General features: G+C 43.3%; 2 protein-coding genes across 8 annotated transcripts in view; one reads left to right on the top strand and one right to left on the bottom strand.

Annotated features, from left to right (window-relative positions):
• COL4A4 (collagen type IV alpha 4 chain) overlaps window positions 1-20,268 on the bottom strand; it is a 133,757-nt gene extending 113,489 nt beyond the window's left edge. For 3 of the 6 annotated variants that reach the window (XM_058702624.1, XM_058702663.1, XM_058702672.1), the window contains exons 1-3: window positions 19,776-20,013; window positions 17,921-18,083; window positions 1,972-2,130 (exon numbers count right to left, since the gene is read on the bottom strand). In XM_058702624.1, the coding sequence (XP_058558607.1) occupies window positions 1,972-2,027 (56 nt within the window). In that variant the 5' untranslated portion in view covers window positions 2,028-2,130; window positions 17,921-18,083; window positions 19,776-20,013. Of the gene's footprint in view, window positions 1-1,971; window positions 2,131-6,060; window positions 6,370-17,920; window positions 18,084-19,775; window positions 20,014-20,161 lie in introns of those variants that run through there. The other 3 variants (XM_058702654.1, XM_058702634.1, XM_058702644.1) reach the window with 3 other exon arrangements.
• Window positions 20,269-20,314: 46 nt separating this feature from the next.
• The window catches only part of COL4A3 (collagen type IV alpha 3 chain), a 130,704-nt gene continuing 128,337 nt past the window's right edge, over window positions 20,315-22,681 (top strand). For both annotated transcript variants that reach the window (XM_058702695.1, XM_058702687.1), the window contains exon 1: window positions 20,315-20,578. In XM_058702695.1, the coding sequence (XP_058558678.1) occupies window positions 20,492-20,578 (87 nt within the window). In that variant the 5' untranslated portion in view covers window positions 20,315-20,491. The remainder of the gene's footprint in view (window positions 20,579-22,681) is intronic.

The following is a 22,681-nucleotide window of genomic DNA, read 5'->3' as shown; positions in this document are numbered from 1 at the left end:
GAGAAATATTATAGAAAGCTGCAGAGTCGTGCCTCTGGACGAGACCCAGACTAGGAGATTGGGGACTGGGGCAGGCCGAGCCCATGCTTACTGGCTACCCCACTGAGGTCTTCCTTCTCCCCAACCCTGCTGTTGGAGTTCATGACAATGCCAACAAAGGTAAGGTTGGCATTTCAGTGAAGTATCTAAGTAATTAAGAGAATAAAAAGTTGAAAGATGTGTTAAACATGGGATAAAATGTTTTAAGTCAAGTATTTATAACTACCGTTTGCTAATTGGGCCCTTATCACTTTGGACATTTGTAAATAAGTACATGTTACATCCCATACTGGTTTTGGCCATCCCCATATATATAGTCTCATTAAAACTGTAGTTAGGGACGGGGATGCCTGGGTGGCTCAGTTGGTTAAGCATCCGACTTCGGCTCAAGTCATGATCTCACAGTTCATGGGTTTGAGGCCCACGTCAAGCTCTGTGCTGACAGCTCAGAGCCTGGAGCCTGCTTCGGATTCTGTGTTTCCCTCTCTCTACTCCTCCCCCCACCCCTCAAAAATAAATACACTTAAAAAAAAAAAAAAGCTAGGGGCGCCTGGGTGGCTCAGTTGATTAAGCGTCCGACTTCGGCCCAGGTCATGATCTCACAGTTCATGAGTTTGAGCCCTGCGTTGGCCTCTGTGCTGACAGTTTAGAGCCTGGAGCCTGCTTCAGATTCTCTGTCTCCCTCTCTCTCTCTGCCCCTCCCCAACTCATGCTCACACTCTGTCTCTGTCAAAAATAAAGAAACTTAAAAAAAAAAACAAACTGTAGTCGGGGCATGTTTTTTCCACATTTTGCACAAAAGCAAACTGACCCAGAAATGTTGGGCAATGTCCTCAAAAGCTTGCTGGAAGGGGGCAAGGACGGATGCTGTTCGGGTCAGTGCTCAACCTCTCTTGTCCTTCCTTCGCCCTGTCCTCTGATAGTTCCTCCTGCTGCTGTGTGTATTGAAAAAAAGGCAATTCTTTTTTTCTTTTAAAAAACCATTAAAATTAAGACTATTTTGCAGTTTCCTCCCCATCCACTCCAAATAAGTTAGACTCTCCTGTAGTCCTGAAACAAATCCATTCTTCCTACCACTCTCTCATGCATACATATTCATCGGCCTCAAAACTTTTCTTATTTTTCACTATTTAAGACGTTGCTGTCTTAACTCCCACCGTCTTTTTTGGTCCCTTCTGACAATAGCATGTTAGTTTCCTACCAGCCCCATAACACATTACCAAGAACTTGGTGGCTTAAAACCAACAGGAATTTGTTATGTCATGATTCTCCAACATGGGTCTCACTGTTGAAAATCAAAGTGGGGGCAGGGCTGTGTTCCTTCTGGAGGCTCTGGGGGAGATTCAGTGTCCTTGTGTTTTCCAGATTCTGGAGGCTGCCTGCATTCCTTGGCCCCTGGTCTCCTTTCCGTCTTCAGAGCCAGCAATGGCTGGTCACGTCCGTCTCATCCCTGTGACCTGTTTCCATTGTCACATCTCCTTTGCCCCTCACCCTCCTGCTTCCCTCTTTCACTTCTAAGGACCCTTGTGATTACACTGGACCCACCCAGATAATCCAGAATAAGCTCCCTAAGGTCAGCTGATTAGCAAGTTTAATGTTATCTACAAACATAAATCCCCATCACCTGTAACAGACCGTATTATCAGGATCCAGGGATTAGGATGTGGATACCTAAAACCTAGTAAGAGGACAAGAATCTGCAGCCTTTAGATGAATGTCTTTCCCATTGGCGATGATGTGGGTGTAATTCAGGGAGAGTAGACAGAACTGGTGTTTAATAAAAATGAATCACAAAATAGCAGGCATAATAGATAGGTTTCTGGAACACTTTGGCCTCTTGACACATGAAACGTTCAGACAATTCATCACTGTAAAACCAAATTTAGGAGAAATTATTAAATATAAGCAAGTTATCACACAGAGGACACTCACCAGGGATCTGTGGCTAATGGCTTGATCCACCTGAATGAACACCTTATTGACGCCATGTGCCTGGGTTACTTCACAGTCAAGTCTTGGTACTTAAAAAAAATTCTGTCAGGTTTCTCTTCTCTTCCAGAAGACTCTCACTTGTAAGTGGGGTGCTATGTCCTAGGTTTAAAGTTTGTATATGTTAAATATAGATACATCTCTTAAAACACAATATTCTTTATAATGTTGGAAATAATTACTTTCATTATTCACAGCAATGGAAATATTTTCTAAAGGGGGAGTTCAACTTTTTTTGACAAAACAATCTTAGTGGTAATAAAACTGAATACATACCAATTTTTATTCTTAGAAATAAAAACACTCTCCAGTTATTTGTGTCATAAATATATTTTTGAGAAATGAAATATAGATGTATATAATGCTTGTATAAAAATTATTGCTTCATTTTGTTAAGTGGCATTTTCTCCTATTTAACATTTGCCCTTGAAAACCCAAGTTAAAATTCACTTAAGTGCATTTTTTTACTTTTTGGAACTAGGAAGGGGACCCTTTAGTATCGAAACATATACTTTTCACGCACACAGCAAACACATACGAAAATATTTTTATGTCAAATGGTTTCCACAGTTGTGGAAAACACTTCGATGGTTCCTCAAAAAGTTAAATGCAGAATTACCATAAGACCCAGCAATTCCACTCCCAGTTATAACCAAGAGAATTGACACTATATTCATGCATAAACTTGTACATAAATATTCATAATAGCCAAAAAGTGCAAACAAGCAAAACGCCTATCAACTGATGAATGGATAAGCAAAATGTGCTACTTCCACACAAGAGATTTGGCCATAAAAAGGAATGAAGGACTGATACACAGATGAACCTTGAAAACATCATGTTACGGGAAAGACACGTATGGTATGATTTCATGTCTATGAAATAACCAGAATAGGCAACTCCACAGAGACAGAAAGTAGAGTAGGAATTGTCAGGGGTTGGAGGAGAGAATTGGGAGTTCTTGAGACTATGGAATGTTCTGGAATTAGATAGTGGTGCTGGTTGCACGTGAATATACTAAAAAACACAGAATTATGAACTTTAAAATAATTCAAACAGTGACTTTATTTTGTGAGCTTTATCTCAAAAAAAAAGAGAAAACATATGATTCAAAAAATTCTATATCTTTGATTAAAAAAGGTATAGATATTATATAAAAAGACCTGGCCTAAAGGAATGTCTTGATATTGCAATGTCTTCAAATGGAAATTTTTTTGATATCTGGATAAAATCTGGATAAACTAATTCAATGCTGTGTTTATGGAATACTAGTTCCCCATGTAAGTGGTAGCACAACATTCCTTGATACAGTTTGAAAGTCAGGTAGAAAAAGAATCACGTTGAGGGACCGGATCATTTCCCATCCCCAAATCCATCATTCAAAACAATGTTTTTTTATTTTTTTGTTTATTTATTTTTGAAAGTGAGAGAGACAGAGCATGAGTTAGGGAGGGACAGAGAGAGACACACACAGAATCTGAAATATTCTGTGGCTCCAGGCTCCAAGCTGTCAGCACAGAGCCCGACACAAGCCTTGAACTCACAGACCTCGAGATCATGATCTGAACTGAAATAAGATGCTTAACCAACTGAGCCACCCAGGCACCCCTCCACATTCATCATTTTAAATGTGTTTTTTTAGCTGCATGCTGGAAGAAAATCTCAATAAAACAAATTATTGATTTAGAAGGAATACACAAATTGGTTTGAATCATTCAAAAGGTACTCAATTGGGGCACCTGGGTGGCTCAGTCGGTCAAGCATCTGACTTTGGCTCAGGTCATGATCTCGGTTCATGAGTGGGAGTCCCGCATCAGGCTCTGTGCTGACAGCTCCAAGTCTGGAGCCTGCTTCAGATTCTGTGTCTCCCTCTCTCTGCCCCTCCCCTGCCCATGCTCACTCGCTCTCTCTCTCTCTCTCTGTCTCTCAAAAATGAATAAACATTTAAAAAAAAAAGGTACTCATTATTTTAAACAGATAAGAAATAGTCAAAAAATTAAAGAAAACCAGGGATATTTACATTTAACCACAAAATAGATACATCATGCAATTAATCTCTACGCATATTGTGATAAAGGGTGTACAAACAGGGATTTTATTAAAATAGAGTGTTTTTGCAGTCACTTTCAGACAAGAATGCCTGATCATGGTCCTAACACTTAGGAGTTTCTCAATACATTTTGTAACTGAATGACCAGATGGCTGGCTGGTTGGGTGGATGGACAGATGGGCCAATCCGCAGAAATCCAACTGGTCTCCCACTAGTGAAAGGACATCGCTAATTGGGAGCAGCCAATGCACCCTCATCACCATGCACTTAGTAAGCTCTGTGACAATAGGGATTTTGTCTCTTAATTCACAGTTATCCCCAGGGCCATAATCGTGCCTGGAATAGAGTTGGCGCTTAATATATATTCATTGGATGAATGAATTTACAGAATATACTTTGGGATAATCAAGTGTATTTAACAGAGAATGTAAGATAAGGCCAACTTTGAATACACATGAGGTGATGGAGAAAGGAAGAAAGAGGGCCATGGAAAGAGGGATCGTTACAGCCTTCGGGGAAGGGGAGAGGCATGGACACTAATTACACCTTGGACTTTCTGCTAAGAGTGCTGGGCACATCAAATCACTTTCTTCACCACAATTCAGTAAGGAAAGTATTAGTTCAGTTGTAAAGGAAAACCACCTTGGGTCAGTTTAAGTAACTGGTGCAAATTCACAGAGCTAATAAATGGTAGACCTGGGGGGTTTTGACTCCAGTATGGATCCCTTCTGCCATTTGACACCTAAGCATAGCAGTCTGCAGATGTCTGCTCTGACACTCCCCCTAAGAACGTGTTTTCAGTTACACACACCCCCTTTTCATTTTTTAACGAGTTGATATCTAAACACTTTCATCTTCTCTTTCAAGGTGCTAAGAGTATAATTTGGAACATTGTACGTGGTGACTTATAAAACAAAACGAGTTACAGCCCTACTCTGACATAGCCAATGGACCATCATAATCATTCTAAGGATGGTTCTTGCCACCATCAGCTTAAAATATGTGCACAACAAGTTCTTAACCAGCTAGAAATTTTACCTCATTTTCATTCTTGAACTAATATTTCCATTTCATCCCCCACATACATCCTAGTGCAGCGTATTTTTATACTTGAAAATTCTTATATAGATTACCTTACTATGCTTCTCTGTGACAAAAATACGTATATAAATTATTTTTTTTATTCCCTATGATCACAAATCTCTAAGTCATAAATGTTTTTGCCTCAGTGTGCTTATCATTATGATGATAAGTGGTATATAATCCACCAAAACCAAATAAATTAAAATTTTGATAAACAATTATTGAACACATTACAGATGAAATCTTACTGGAAATGTACAATGAATGAATTGGGGATTTCGGTTTCTCAAAGTTTATTTAGCCCAGATCAACAAATGAGATCTGGTCAAGAAATGACATGGGTCAAGCAACAGTACTCCTTCCATTATAATTTCTAAAAACTGTAAAGTTTAATAAATCTATTCACAGAAACAAGACTTTGTGAATGGAAGGAATTTCTTCTATAAATGCCATGCAGTTCTTTGAACTTCTCCTAAATTGTATGCCAAAAGCAATATAGAATTTATCATCAAGAATCATTTTGAGTGATCTACCACCTGATAAGTCTTACTAGAAACCACCTGGCCCAGGGACGTGGAACCCAAAAGGTGGAATGTTCTCTGTTCTCAGCACCTGCATTTACGCTGCCCAGCGTCTGCCTCACAAACAGATCTTGCCTTCGGGGGGCAAAGCGGGGTGGGTGGGGGCAGAGGGGTATGCTTCTCTGGTGAAAACCAGCAAAAGGAAAAATTGTAAAAGGCGCTGGTGAGAACATGAAGCAAAGACCCATCTTCAGACAGAACAATTCTAAGAAAGAATATGATAGCAGTTGAGAATCTGCAAGTTGATTCCTTGACTTCATCTTCCAAGCTGACTGCACAACTCTTAGGAATCATTCTGTCTCCCAAGGGCGTATGTACCTCAGCTTGAAGACCTCTGCTCTCCATGAGCTGCCAGTGGTAAAAAACTGCCTTGTTCACTGTCTGACCCGGAGCAAGCCTTGGATGAGCACGTGCTGAATCCCACACGTCTCTTGAGCCCAAAACTAGCCATGAACAAGTCGTGGAGAATTTATAACTGTTCTCCTAACTAAGTCGCCACGACAGCTGAGCAAGTGATGCTCAGGGCCCATGTGACGATTAGCTTGCACCGTGAGCATCGGTGTTCTCAAAACGCAGTCACACAGGTAATCCACAGCAATCTGAGAGGAGTTTCTTCATTGCGACTGCCTGTGTTAAGAGCATAAAAACTTTTGTCTCAACCGAGCTTCTGACTGCACCAGACAACAAAACAAAAATACTCTCTCGCTCAGAACAGTGTCCTTCTAACCTACCTTCTCAAAAATACATGGCTGTCATCACATAGGACTGGCCAAGGCAGGGAGTTTCCAATGGAGTCTATCATTATTAGAAAAAAAAAAAAAAAAAAAAGCTTTGCAACCCAAAGCGCTACCCCTATGCCACCAAGACATATGCAAACAATGCAAACAGCTGCTTTGGGAGATTGCCTATCTAGGAAACTTCTGCCAAGGTTCTGCACCTTTCAAAGGACATGCTTTGGTTTGTCAACTGTTATTCTCAGGAAGGGAGCATTCTCCAGGGACTGCTGTGTCAGGGCCCACTCAGGTCCCGCCTTCGGCCCAGCTAAGTGAGGGTGCAGCCAGATTTTCATCTGTCAGCCACGTGGTGGAGGAAGATAACCACCTGACCTAGAGGCAGCCCAACCCAGAGCTTGACCTAGAGCTCTGGCTCAGGGCCGGAGGATACTGCAAATTGGATGGCTCCTCTCAGAGACAGGACTTAGGAAAGAGAAGAAAGGGGCTGGGGGAGGAAGGCGCCCCGAAGGAGAGTCAGACATTCGAAGGCTGAAACAGGTCTAGGAGAAGCACAAGCCTGAATTTAGAGGAAACAGATATCCTCAGTAATCATAAAAAATTGGGTTTTTAAGAAAGGAAAATGTGAAAAGAGAAAGACTGATGGTCCATCAGAGAATGAAAGACTAGCTCATTCCCAAGAGCTGCCCCATTTCTGATGCAGGCTTATAGTCTATTCCCTTTATCTGAGCAAACTGACCTGTCCAGCCAAGTCTGATGAAAAGCATTGCTCTGCCCCCATAGCTGGTCCCAAGGCTGGACACCCCAACAGGAAGCTCTCTTGGAGGTTCCCCCAGAGGACCCCCCAGAAGATCTCCCCCAAAGATCCTGGATCTCTGAACATCAGCCTCGTTCAACAACCAAAGTAAGGTCCACAGGCTCTTTCCCAGCCTGTATTTATTTCAGTAAGCTCTAGCTTATACAGCAAATATCATTAGCTTCTCTTTTTCCAACTCCCTGGGCTGATTTTTTTTTTTTCACTCCTTTATGAACGTTCCTGGACTCCAATTCCCCTGGGACTCCTCATGAGTCTTTGCTCGATGTTTTCCAAATGCTATGTCTGGGAACAAGATCTGAGACCTTCTAAATCATTATTTCTACTACGGGGAATTTGTTTTCTCTGCAACCCAATCTTGAAAAGAAATACACCCTGCTTGGGTTCTCATCGACCGGGGGATGGGGGCAGGGAATGATCAAGATTACAGGACCGGATAGCAGGAGACTGAGTATCACAATCTTCCAGTCGCAAAAAGGTAATATAAGTATGATGTGTTTTCTTTTCCAAAGTAACATTAAGTCTTTGAGCTTTTTAAAATAATAATATTTTTATTCTTTCAGTGAAATGAATTCCTATTAACTTAATACCTACACGTTCTTTCTTTTGACCTTCTGACACCGAGCTATCTGAAGACTCTCCGAGGTGAAACTGTTCTCAGAGTCTGAACACCTATTTGTATATACCTTTATCTTTCCAAAATAGAATTCCTAAAGGCTCATCTTTGCAAACAAGTAAGAAAAGTGCCTCGAAGGATAGAAAAGTGCTCCCAGAAAAAGAATGACAATGCTGTGTCCACCTCAGTGGCCGGACATCTCCTTTCGAGGCTTACACTTTCCATGTTAAGAGATGACTCAACCTTTCCCCAACATATAAGCTGCTTATTTGGCTTTGGTATTTGGAAAATCCCATATTCTTGGGTTGACTCTACCTGCAGATGTTCAAAGAGTTCAGGTTGGTTTGAGCTTTTTAGCAAAAACAGTCCATCTCAACAAGGAAGTATCACAAGGCTTATAAAGCAGGTCATGAATCTGTGTGGTCCATGAACCACTGGAATGTGGTTGGAGCTTCATGTTCTCTGAGAAGCAACACGGAAAAACTTTGAGAACTACTCAAGTAAATTCTTGAGAATGACTCTGAGTTCCAACCTGACCAGCATGCTGCTGGATTATGGCCAATCCCGCCCCCACCTTGCCTTCCCTGCAGGTTCAGTTGAATTGTTTAAGAGTGCTATGGAGTCCTCAGTTGACCTTGGAGTTGAATCTGCTAGTCCAAAGCCAACTGGACTATATCTCAGCTAACCTACTATTCTGCCAACATAGGCTTTTATTATCATTTTCTCCTTGAGGACTCCTCCCAATATCAACAGAAAAGTTGACAACAACCATAATAATGTCACTGCTTGGGAACCGCATGGAGGTGATATATGTTCCAAAAATACACAATGGATTTTCAAAACCAGATGGGCCCTTCACCTCCAAGCTAAGAATGACATTCTTGACTCAAAATGCTGTAGGTCTCTTATCAAAAACACTAACCCCCAGGTTTCTCTAGGTCTGTGATTTTCCCCTCTGGGCAGGGCCGGGTGACTCTATCTGAATTCTCTGGACCTTTCAGACCTCTGGGAACTGCCTTTGTGTTGAACTCTGGCAGTAACACCCCATAATCCCAACAGGCAGGGCCCACCCATACTGTGAGGCTGACGTGTGTCTTTGGTGACTTCTCCCCTCCTCCACAGAGACAATCTGCCTTCTTATCCTGGTCCATGCATCTCATGGTTAGGGATAACAGCAGGCTCTGGAGTTAGAAAGCCTTGTGCTCAGATCTTGACCACTTAGCCTTGTAACCCTGAGCAAGTACATAACTCCTCTGAGCTTCTGACTTCTCAGCATGTGAAATTAATCCCTGAGAGAATTACATGAGTCTACACTAGTGCCTAGCACAGTGCCTGACATGTGGTAGTAGCTCAAAAAATGTTTGTTTCCTTCCTTCCTAATACCCTGTAGGAGCAAAAGAGCTCCCATACACAACATATTAGAGAAGGGTTAGAAAATTGGGAACTGGAAGCCTGGGCAAAACTCAGGAAGAGGCCAAGATTGGTCTGGAGAGGCAAGAAGATCTGGGGGAAAGAAAAGAGGAATAAGCTATGACAGTCCCTCCCAAAGTACCTATTAAACATAAGGACAGGGGCGCCTGGGTGGCTCAGTTGGTTGAGTGTCCGACTCTAGATCTCGACTCAGGTCATGATCTCACGGCTTGTGAGCTTGAGCCCCGCATCTGGCTCTGTGCTGATGGCGTGACAGAGGGATCCTGTCTCCCTCTCTCTCTGCCCTTCCCCCACTCTCTTGCTGTCATTCTCTCTCTCTCAAAATAAATAAATAAAAATTAAAAAAAAAACATGGAGAGAGAAATTATGGAGGGAAATGAAGAATCTTCAGTTAGTGGAGAATCACAGAGTTAACATAAGTTGGAGAAGACCTTAGGAAAAGGCTGGCATTGGGGTTTATCAACCAGAAAGACAGGTCCTTCTGCTGTCACTGTTGCTGCAGTTCCCTCTAACCCCTGCCCCACTACACACACACACACACACACACACACACACGCACACACACACTTCTTAGCCCTCCTTCTCCTCTTCTGCTTTCCTTTCTCCTCCTCTTCTCCATCATCACAATAGTCACCAACACCACGACCATAAGGAGGTGTAGGGGCACTTGGGTGGCTCCATCAGTTGAGCGTCTGACTTCAGCTCAGGTCATAATCTCACAGTTCATCGGTTCAAGCCCCACATCAGGCTCCGTGCTGACATCTCAGAGCCTGGAGCCTGCTTCGGATTCTGTGTCTCCCTCTCTCTCTGCCCCTCCCCAGTCTGCACTCTTCTCTCTCTCTCTCTCAAAAATAAATAAACATAATTTTTTTTTTTTAGAAATTATAATGAGCAGCATTGCCAGAGGACCACCTATATGCTAAGCACTGCTAAAGGCTTAACACAGAGCTGCAACCTTCACGATAACCCTGAGTTAAATATTATGATTACTTCTTTTACAAGTAAGTCACACAGGCAGTAAGTGGCATACCCAGGATTCAAACTCCAAAGACTTCCTTATTAGCCATGACACGACACAGCTTCAAAATTCATGAAAATTCATGGATGAGTTTCAGGAATTCATCTCTAAGAACAACTTTAGCTTTCAATAATAGCAGCAGCAGGGAGAGTCATTTCTGAATGTAATGGGAACACAATGATACAAAGACATTCAGCTTCCCATGAAACACCGAAAACTTGATTTTTTCTTGTGTGAAGGTCTGTATGTTTGGGATCGCAAATCTAGAAACTTCTATAGGACAGTTGGAAATCTTAAAAGGCATCGTTTCTCACTAAAACGTAGAAAAGTTGAATATTCAAACATTTAAGGTAGCCATGTAGGCGAAAGAAAGAAAGAAAGAAAGAAAGAAAGAAAGAAAGAAAGAAAGAAAGAAAGACTGATTTCACAAAATGTGTCCAAATGAACTTTAAAGGTAAACAAAGTAGGGTGAGTGTGCAGTTGGTTCCAAGACAGGAGGAAAGCTTTGTCTTGGTGAGAAGGAGCATAGTGGTCATGTGAGTCTTGTACCTTTTTTGAGGAGAGCTTAACTATCTCCTTTTCCTCTGCCTGCATTTCTGTCTTCTACCCAGTGTCCATCTGTCTTGTGTCTGGTAGGAACTGGCTCCTAGAAACTCAGAATCTCCTACTGGGTCTCTCCTTTGGGGCAAGACCTGGAACTAGACTCCTCTCGGGATGCTTCTGACCTCTGGAACCTAATAAATGTTTCAAGGGCATCCCTCAAACCCAGGCTTCAAAGCTAGCCCATCCCACAGGTTGCTGCAGACCATAAAACACATTCAGTGTTTCTGTGTGGACATTATGCACCAGTAAATAACTGCTCAAAGCCAAGACAGCATGCTAGGTATGGGAAGAGGATGTCATGTGGGCACAGTGGCCGAGATGACTAACAGCTGGAAGTTTCACGAAAACATAAAGAATTCTATTATTAAAGTAACATTGTCTCCCTGTTCTAAAATTGGAAAGTGAGATTTTTTTTCCAAACCTCAGAAATTAAGGATAAGAAGAGGTCTATATTAGTTTTTTTACAACAAAAGTATTAAGCATATGTAAAAAATAAAATAATACACAGAATTTTGACTATACATGAAAATTATAAGATTTGTAAGTTCAAGTCAACTAAAAATGTAATAATGTTTAAAATTTGAAGTGATTTTCAGTCAACTTGCCTGGCATTCGCCAGAAAGTTTTTTTCTGGAATCAACTCCATATGCTTTTGGTACAACATAAATAAATACCTATGATTTTGTTCATTCAAGAAATATCTATCCATCTCCCATTTTGTATCAAATACCATGCCAGGCCCTGTAGATACTAAAATGCATTTTCTTTACCTGAAGTAATCAATATTACTTTTAAGTAGATCAGGGAAAGTTAAAGATGTGTATTGTAATCACTAAAGTAACCACTAAAAATAATTCAGAAAGATATAATAACTAGAAGCCAATGAAAAATTAAAATGGAATACTAAAAAAATTGAATAACATAAAAGAATCCCCAAAAAAGGAACTGAGACAGAAAATAAATGGAGAAATGGCAGACCTAACTATAATCCTATCAACTACTTTATATGAAAATATACTAAAAATTCCTACTAAAAGGCAAAGACTGCCTTTACTTGCCTTTTACTACTTGATTTAAAAAAGAAAAAGCCAACTATATGCCATAAAATACACACTTTAAATAAAAAGACACAAATATATTGAAAGCAAAGGCCAGGAAAACATCTCCCACACAAATAGTACATACAAGAAAGGCAGACTGGCTATGCCAATGGCACATAAGAGATTTGAAAATAGGAAGCAACACGATACGGATCAGAAAGGTAATATACCAGAAAGCGACACATATCATAAATATAGGGACTTAGTAGCAGAACTTCAAAATACGGGAAGCAAAAATTGAAAAACTAAAAAAAGAAATAGATAATTTTTCAAACATACTTGGGAGACTAACTCTTCTCTTGATTTTTGATAGAACAAGGTAGAAAGTATCAGTCAAGACACAGAAGATCTGAACAACACCATCAACCACCCTGCCCTAATTTATACATATAAAAGACTACACCCAACAACTACTGAATATATATTCTTTCCCCCACGTGGATGTAGTGTGTTTACCAAGATAGAGCATACACTGGAACATGAAACAATCGCAACAGATTCCAAAAGATTGAAATCTTGTGGAGAATTGAATTCAGACTCAACTTCATAAACCACCTAGGAAATTTCCAAATATTTGGAAATTAACACACTCCAAATAACCCATGAGTCAAAGAAAATATTTTGAACTGAGTGACAATGAAAACAACATCAAAATTTATGGGCTATAACTTACCCAACACAGGCAAAGAAAATATATCTATAAATGTTCATATTAGGAAAGAAGAAAAGTCTAAAATCAATTATCTAAGCTCCTATTCTGGAAAATGAGGAAAAGAAGAACAAATTAATCAAAGCTAAGAAATAATAAAGGTAGAACAGGAACTCAACAGAAGAAAAAGCACTCAAGCAATAGAGAACAATGAATGAAACTCTAACCTTGGCTCTTCAGTTTTTTAAAAAGGTAAATAAAATTGATCAACTTGATAAATTACCATTGTCAAAAATGACAAAGGGGAAAACATGACAGACCTACAGGTATTAAAAAGATCAGGGGGGCCTGGGTGGCTCAAGTCAGTTAAGAGTCCGACTTCAGCTTAGGTCGTGATTTCACAGTTCATGGGTTCAAGCCCTGCGTCAGGCTCTGTGCTGACAGCTCAGAGCCTGGAGCCTGCTTCTGATTCTATGTCTCCCTCACTCTCTGCCCCTCCCCCGCTTGTGTGTGTGTGTATGTGTGTGTGTGTGTGTGTGTGTGTGTGTGCTCTCTCTCTCTCTCTCTTTCTCAAAAGTAAACATTAAAAATGTTTTCAAAAAGATCAGAATCTTATGAACAATTATATACTAATACATTTGATAATGTATAAAAAATGAACACATTCCAAGAAAGATGAAAATTATCAAAACTGACACAGGAAGCAATAGAAAATCTGCATAGCCCTATAGCAATTAAATTCATGATAATTAAATGAAATTCAAAACCTTCCGCAAGGAAAACTCCAGGGTCAGCTGGCTTCACCGGTGAATTCTATCAAATATTTAAGGAAGAAATGACATCAATTCTTCAAATACTCTTACAGAAAATAGAAGATAGAATGCTAGGCAACTCATTTTATGAGGTAAGTATTACTCAGATACCAACTAGACGAGGATATTACAAGAAAACTACAGATCGATACCCCTCATGAATGTAGACACCACTGTCCTTAACACGACGTGAGCTGATCAAATACACATATATGTAAGTTCAAATTATCTAGGACAGCATAAGCTATTTTTTAAAAAACCAACAACAAAGTTGGAGACCTTACATACCCCGATTTCAAGAACCTGCTCGAAAGCTATAGTACTAAGGAAATGTAACATTGGTGAAAGAAGAGACAGGTATATCAGAGGAACAAATAAAAGACTCAAATATAGACAATTAATTGATTTTCTATTAAAATCAAGACGATTTAGTGGAGAAAGAGAAGTCTTTTCAACAAATGGTGCTGGAACAGCTGGATATCCGTATAAGAAAAGAAAATTTAAAACAGATCCTGGGGCGCCTGGGTGGCTCAGTCGGTTAAGCATCCAACTTCGGCTCAGGTCATGATCTCTTGGCTCATGGGCTGGAGCCCTGCGATGGGCTCAGTGCTGACAGCTCAGACCCTGGAGCCTGCTTCAGATTTTGTCTCTCTCTCTCTCTCTCTCTCTCTCTCTGCTCCTCCCCTGTTTGCGCTCTGTCTCTGTCTCTCAAAAATAAACAAACATTGAAAAAATATTTTTTAATAATAAAATAATATATATATATATATATATATATATATATATATATAACTAATATAACTCAACAGTAAGAAGAGGAACAATTTCTTTTATTTTTTATTCTTAAGCTTGTTTATTTATTTGAGAGAGAGCTCAAGCTCGAGAGAGAGTTCGAGAGAGAGCAGGGGAGGAACAGAGAGAGAGGGAGAGAGAAATCCAAGCAGGCTCCACAGTGTCAGTGCAGAGCCCAACACAGGGGCTCGATCTCACAAACCATGAGATCATGACCCGAGCCGAAATCAAGAGATGGACACTTAACTGACTGAGCCACCCAGGCACCCCAAACAATCAATGTTTTTAAAATGGGGAATAGATTTGAACAGACACCTCACAAAAGAAGTTCTGAGAATGGTTAAGAAGTACATGAAACAAGGTTGAGCATCATGAGTTATCAGGCAAATGAAAAAAAAAAAAAAAAACACATTGACACACCACTGTTTAACCATCAGAATAAAACTAAGACAGGGGCGCCTGGGTGACTCAGTCGGTTGAGCGTCCAGACTCTTGATTCCAGCTCAGGTCATGATCTCACCATCATGGGATCCAGCCTCACGCCGGGCTCCGTGCTGACAGCATGGAGCCTGCTTAGGATTCTCTCTCTTCCTTTCTCTCTGCCCTTCCTCTGCTCATGCTCTCTCTCTCTCTCAAAATAAAGTTTAAAAAAAAAGAATAAAATTAAAAAGATTGAGGATACCAAAAGAATGTGCCAGAAATATATGCAGGAGCTAGAGCTCTCACACATTGTGGAGGAGAACAGAGAATGTGGGGGAGAACACGGAATGCGGGGGAGAACACGGAATGCGGGGGAGAACACAGAATGATACAACTACTCTGGAAAACAGCTTCTTTTGTAATTAAACACACACCTACCCTGTGGTCTAGCCATGTCACTTCTAGGCATTTACTCAAGAGCACCGGAAGCACACGGGCACACAAGCCTTGCGCAAAAGTATCCACAGCCGCTTTATTTGTAACAGCCCCCTAACTGGAGACAAATCAAACGTCCAACCGCTGGCAAACAGCATTTGAAAAGCTGATACACATCCGGTGGAAGCAACAGGAACAAACTGCTGTTACACACGGCACGGAGGGATCTCACCAGCATTCCGCTGAGTCAAAGAAGCCAGACACAAAGGGGACGCACTGTTTGATTCCATTTGTATAAAATTCCAGAAAATGCCAAGCAATCTACAGTGACAGAAAGCAGATCGATGCTTGCCTGGGGACGGGAGTGGCGAGAGATGGGCTGCAGAGGGGCAGCAAGCGAGAGAAAAGCTCTGCGTCGTGACTGTGGTGTTGGTGTCACGGGATGAATGCACCTGTGAAGCTCCTCGTGTCGTGTACTTTAGATAGGTACTGACTGTTAAATCACAACTCAGTAAATTAATTTTGCATCTATTATGTTAAAAAAAAAACATCACCTTCTGTACCCGCCCTCAAAGGCCTTGTAATCCAGAAAAGTAAAATGCAGTACAAAAAGTTGATTTTAGACCACCCTGTTCTATTCTAAGAAGCGTGGAATCAGCTGCAAAGCAGACAAAGAAGGGTTTCTGGAGGCTTTAAAGTAAGCAAGTGCTATGATGTAGATGATGGGCATTACTAACATTCACCAAATATTTCCAGCCCTCTTTGCAGGCGTGTGGTAGTCTTTCCCCATCCCTTACAAAATGAAGTGTGGTCAAGTGACCACTTTGGCCAATGAAACGCGAGTTTAGTATAATGAGTATGAGCCACATCCCCGTGGAAGCTTTCAGAGCAGTTTCTTACTTGACACATCCTCTCCCCCTTCTGAGATGAGAGAACATGTTGCATGGGAATTTCCAGGAGGTTCCTGAGTGGCTATCATAAGCAAAGCATCCTCCCCTCTCTCGCCTCCCCACACTCTGGGGTGAATATGTAATGTAAACAGAGAGGGAAAATCTTGTTACTGGAAGCCTCTGAAATTTGGGGACTGTTTCTAACTGCTCCAAAAGCAATCGGTCTTTTCCCATACGACGTGCAATTTTAAGTGAAACTCCGACAATGTCTTAGAAGATGGGTTTCAGAGGGAACTTGCAGGGCACTGGCTAGAAGGCTACCATAATCCATAGATGGTAAGTGCAGGAACTAGGCAGGAGCTTAGAAAAGCAGTGAAGGAATCCAGAGATGTAAAATGGAAAGAGCTGACAGGAGTTGATAATGACTCTGAGTCTCGAAAACAACCTAAAAGAGAAGGTTTTTGAAAGAAAAGGGATGGCTAAATGGGGAGATGAAGCAAAAAAAAAAAAAAAAAGATTAAGGAAAGGAGGAGCTACGGCCACCTCATCGAAAGCAGAGGCACATCCCTGTACAATAAAGGCTATAGAAAGATCAGGAACTTTGGAAGAAAACCGACCTGGGTGTGAATCCTGAGGCAACTGGTTACATCACTTAAGTCGTTCATTTACCAACAGTAAAGAACGCCAAAAGGACCCCTACCCTCACGGGGCTTACATTCAAAGGGAAGGAAGTGACCACTATACATTTAAGTACCGTGTAGAAAACCCACATGATGTTGTCATTATGGAAAAGGGGCAAAATAATAACATAAGGCTTGTCAAAGGCAACGACCACTTCATTTTGTTCAAAACCTTCATCTGCCATCAACATCAAAAGTAGAGATCTCTGTGTCCTTTGGACTCACAAAAAGAGCCATCCCCCCCTTTCCTTCTACTTTACCACATTTTAAGAACCAACGGTGAAAAATCAAGTCCCTTCACCCCAAGAATTCTGGTTTACTGACACTACCTAGTGAGTGTACCAAACATTTTGTGTGTCTATGTGTGTCTGGGTGTGACTATTTTTTTTAAATTGAAATATAGTTGACACAGAATATTACATTAGTTTCAGGTATACAACACTGTACCAAAGGAGAGTGTATGTATGTGGTGGGGAGGTGAGGGATGGGTGGTGAAATCTGGCTTTTAGACAAGCCACTTCTCAAAGTTTAATGTGAGGAGGAATCAGTGGGAGACCTTGGTGAATGTAGGCTCTGATTCAATGGGTCTGGGGTAGTGCCTAGGATTCTGCATTTTTTTTTTTTTTTGAGTAGGGTCCATGCCCAACATGGGGCTTGAACTCCCAACGCTGAGATCTAGAGTCACGTGTCCTGCTGACTGAGCCAGTCAGGTGCCCTGAGACTCTGCATTTGTAACCAGCTCTCCGGAATGCCGAAGCTACTGCTCTCAGGATGCCAAGTCACATTGTTCTAGATGTCTTAGTAGTGGGTTGACCTCAAGGGACCTAGTGGGGTGTGTTTGACCCTTGCCCTTTCCTACTGAGGAACTCCTACTCCTACTGAGTTGAGAAGAGCATCTCTATCTTGTGCCGCCATTTCTAATCACGTTCATCCTACTTTCCTTTATGCGCCTGGAGAATCAGATCCCGAAATGTGCTTGTTTGGGGAAGACCCTGGACAAAGAGCTTCTAATGCCTTGCTGCACTGGATTCCTACAGCTCCTTGAGGTGGGGACCATGATTACGCCCATTTTACAGAAGAGAAGATGCCAGCCCAGATAGTTTAGCTCACACTAGCAGGTATGGGAAGGACTCAAAATCCAGAGTCTACCCCAGAGACCAAGCTCTTAACAACTGCTTCCTCCTTACCGTGTTTACATCACAGGTTTCTTTCCTGCTCTGTTGCAGCATCAGAAGCGACTTGCAGTTGATGGCTGCCTCCCATTTCAAAGTTGACAAAGCCAAGTCTGATCTTCTTTCAAAATGACTTGGTTTCAGGAAAAGGAATTGAAATCCAAAATGGAGAAATCTTCTGGAATTAAAAGAGAGGGTATTCAGCACTAGCATTGAGGGGTTTTTTTTGTTTTGATTTTTTTTTTTTGTCTATGAAGTAATGTGAGTTCATAGAATATTATCATACATCTTTTGGAATTCTTGGACACTCATATTTCATCAACTGAGCACCTGATGTCCTACCTAACAAGGGTGCCAGGAGAAGGTTCCTTAAGAGCCTTCCCTGTCAATAGGGAGAAGCTACTCTGTACCACAATGCAACATTATGTGTGCTAAAGAGTTTAATATATGTCCTTTTGATTTTTCTACAAAGAAGAGACCCTAATTCAATTCAGCTAACCAAAGTTTGCATGTAAAACAGTAGCTCTCAAACACAGTTGCACACGGGAATTTCCAGGGAATTTTACAACACACCTGAGTCCTACCCCTGAAAGGTCTGGTGTGACTGGCTTGGGATGCATTGGGTATCAGGATTTTTAGAACTTCTTAGGAGATTCTAATGCACAACCACAGTTGACAATCGCTGGCATGAAAAACAGAGGGAAGACGGTAAAATTCACTCTCCAGCCAAAAAAAAAAAAGGGGGGGGGGGGAGAGGAGATGTCTTCATCCATCCGCTGTTAGGGTTTTGCCTACGTACATGGCTACATAGGTCTAACACAATAATCAACCCTATTCTAAGTGCCAGCAAGTGGTTCCCCACAATCACTGACCAAACCACACATTTCACACTTGGCATTTGATGGCCACCTACTGCAGATGTCAGCAACACTGCCCCAAAGCAGGGGTGCTTAACATGGAGACGGAATTCAGGTGGCCTGTGAACGTATGGCAACAAAAAGCCCATGTCCCTTTTCTCTAACCTTTCCTGGAAGTTCCCCGTTTCCGGCAGTGATGAATACAGGCTACAAACCACAATAGCATGGGCACTTCTTGGGAGTTTGCATCCGCTAATCCTTTCACATCTTAGTTTTGCCGTCACAGATTACGGTTGTTGAACGGATCTGCCGTTAGATGGAGGGGTCTTCAGTGCGACCATAAGGTTGCACCTCTGCGGCTGTATCGCCACTTTGATGCTCTGATTTGTACTCCAGTAGAAGTGACTCTGATTTAATTGTATTTTTCTGTATGTAATGACATGATTCCCAGAAGGGATCTAAAGGCACCCCCCACCCCCACCCCGGAACCAACGTGGTGAGTGGCACATCGATTCACTGATCTGAAGACAGGGCCCTAAGAAGCAAGACCGTGCGCGTTTGTATCCGCGTTCACGAAAGGCCCTCTCAGGAGCTCGACACCCAGGACGAAGTTGGCTCTTGGTTTTCCCCTACGTTTCCGCAGATAAGATTTACCCTGAAAAGCCGGTTCAACGTAGCAGAGAATAGGATGGGCTTTCTCTTTCCCCTCAGCTGCCTCCTGCTCTTGGCATTCCCGAGTGCCCAGACTGCCAGGCTGGTAACTCGAGCCTCCAAATTAATCAACACACAGCGCCCAGTTCAAGCCCAGGCAGACAAGCCCGGGAGCCAGACAAGCTCTCCTCTGGTGACCCCGGGGCCCCAACCCCGCAGCCCCTCCCGCCACCCTCACAGGCCACGCTTCCTCCACTGCCCGCCCCCGCCCCGCACTCCCCAGGGCAGGTGCCCGGGGCCTGAGGGGGGGTGGTGGGGGGGGGCGGGCTGCGGTGGCCCCGACTGGGCGGTGGGCGTCTTACCTCGTGGGGGGACGCTCGCCGCGCCGGAAGCCGCTAGGTCGCAGCCCGCGCGGCGCGCACGTCCCGGTTCCGCCGCGTCCGAACCCACGCGCGACCCGGCGGCCTGGTCCCTGCGCTTTCACCGCCAGGCGCGGCGGCTGCACGTTGGCGGCGGGTGGAGAAGCGGCGAGAGGGCACCGCCGCGGGAGCCGAGAGCAGGCAGGGCCGCCCGAGTGCCGACTCCCGGCGCGCCTCCCGCTTAATCTGGGCACGGCCGCTGGCCACTCCCCCCACCCCGCTCCGCCGCCTCCCCAGCGCACACCCCCAAATTCCCCACCTCCGACCCGCGCCCCCCAGGCCCCGCCCCGGCCCCAGGACCTCGGGAGCATCCTCTCCGAACCCCTTACCCTGGATCCGCGCCCACCTGCCCCGCAGCGCGCGGCCTCCGCTGCGCTCCTGGGCACGGTGCCCGGCTCGGAGGGACATTGCCTGGTGAGTTGAAGGGGAGGGGGGACGAGGGCGGGACCTGCGCCACTTCTTCCCTCCCTTGGAGCCGCAGTCAAAAGCCTCAGTGGGGAGGGACGGACGGCGCGGCTGAGCCCTGCAAAACCCGCCCCGGGCGGGCTGGCGAGGCGAGCTTCACAGCCGGGCTCCCCAACCCGCGCCGCGCGAGGGACGCGGTGGCCGCAGAGCCTGCGGGTCACTGGACACGCCGGGGCTCTGAGCCGGCGCCCACCATGCGCCCCGGGACGGCGCGGAGGCCGCCCGCGCTGCTGCTGCAGCTCCTGCTGGTGCTCCTGGCGGCGGCGCCCACGACAGGCAAGGTGAGTGCGGGGCGGCGCGACCCCCCAGCCCCGCGTTCCGGGGACGCGCGGGCCCCACCCGCGGGGCGCAGTCCTGGGAGTCCCTGCCCGGTGCGCTCGTGCCTGGGCGGGCAGCGTGGGGATGCGAGCGAGCGGGGGATGCCGGGGGAAACAGGTGGAATACGAGGGAAGAAGGCTGGTTGGGAAAGGCGGGGAGCAAGCTGGTCTGGTTCCGTAGGAGCCAGGGATAGTGGGGAAAGTCTCCAGAAGTAGATGATTGATAGATAGATAGATAGATAGATAGATAGATAGATAGATAGATAGATAGATAGATAGACTCCAGAGGTAGATGATTGATAGATAGATAGATAGATAGATAGATAGATAGATAGATAGATAGACTCCAGAGGTAGATGATAGATAGATAGATAGATAGATAGATAGATAGATAGATAGATAGATAGATAGACTCCAGAGGTAGATGATTGATAGATAGATAGATAGATAGATAGATAGATAGATAGATAGATAGACAGACAGACAGACAGACGTGGGTAGATAATGGCCAGGGATGAGAACACCGGATATAGAGACATGTGATGTCACACTGGTGAATCAGAGCAGGCAGCATGGCCTGGCAGAGAGCACAGAGGGCCCCAGCCCTGACATTTCTTCGTTGTCACCTCACACTGAACTCTGACCTCTCTGGGGCTCGGTTTCCCCCCTGGTTCGAACTCCCACTCCAGTGTTCTGTCAGCACTGTTGGGAAAAGCTAATCCTATCACTGAAAAGTTAGTAGCACCTTAGAAATAAAACTCATGTTAGGATGAATTAAGCAGTCTGTCACTTTGATTTTGACTCATAACTTGAGAGATCCCAGATTCACTTAAAAGCACTCCATACTTCTTATTCTTTGCAATTAAAGATGAACTGGGTGTCCTCCAAAGTGTTTTGATTCCTAGTTTGACTTACTTGATTTGAACTCAGTGGAAGTGAAATTTAACTTCTCAGATGACTTCTGTGATTTTCACACGTAAAAAGTTAATTTGGGTGTTAAGGCAGCATCAGTGTCATTCCCATGGATGAGCAGTTTTACAATTTCATGATTGAGATTGTAATTGGAGGTCAGTAGTCACATAAATAAATGTCACCTATAAAGATCGTTAGAGTCTATGACCACATGTTATCTATTTTTTCTTTCAAATTAAGACACGAGAGATGAAGCTAAAACCCTCTTTGGCATCTTCATACCTCTTTCCCTCCCTGTCCAAACAAAGGTCATCCACTGACCACTTCGTGTTTCTTTGTGGACATTTTCTGTGCATTTACATACTAAACAGACTCACAAACAACATGTAATTTTATTGGTGGTTTTTAACATAACTGATTCCATGCTATATGTATCCTTTTGCAACCTACAGATCTGTCCATGTTAGTATTTAGTTAATTTATTTATTTATTTTAAATTTATTTTGTGAGTGAGAGCGAGCATGAGAGGGGAAAGAGAGAGGGGTGCAGAGAGGGAGAGATAGAATCTCAAGCAGGCTCCATGCTGCCAGCACAGAGCCTGACAGGGGCTCGATCTCACTAACCATGAGATCATGATCTGAGCTGAAATCAAGAGTTGGGAGCTTAACCAACTGAGCCACCCAGGCGCCCCTGTCCATGTTAGTATTTAAGATAGATTTACTTCTTTTTCTTTTTGCCCTGTTGCATGACTTTCCATGATATATGAATATGCCAAAGTTAATTGAATCATCCCCCTATTAATTTACACTTAGGTTACTTAGTGTTTTACATTCTAAAGGATTTTGTGAGCCATGTAATCTCTTCATGTAGCTGGTTCTAACAAAAATGCACTTTGCATAGACTAGGAATGCCCGACCCAATACTTCTGAGCATGCTATAGTAATCTCATTTAAGTCAATGTAGATTGTCTACCAACTTTAATCCAGGAGCAAATAAGTCCAACAAGCAAGAAACCTAAAGGGAGTATATGTTGTGGGAAGTGTATGTTGAGGCAGAGGTCCAGAGCAGGGTTTGCACATCCTTCCAGACTCCAAAGAAGAGGTGAGGTTGGGGAAGGATGGAGAAAGAGGGGTATGTAAAGATCAGCCTGAAAAA

The sequence above is a fragment of the Neofelis nebulosa genome, chromosome 2 (genome assembly GCF_028018385.1).
Source record: "Neofelis nebulosa isolate mNeoNeb1 chromosome 2, mNeoNeb1.pri, whole genome shotgun sequence".
Taxonomy (NCBI): domain Eukaryota; kingdom Metazoa; phylum Chordata; class Mammalia; order Carnivora; family Felidae; genus Neofelis; species Neofelis nebulosa.
This window is presented reverse-complemented; position numbering and strand designations above follow the sequence as displayed.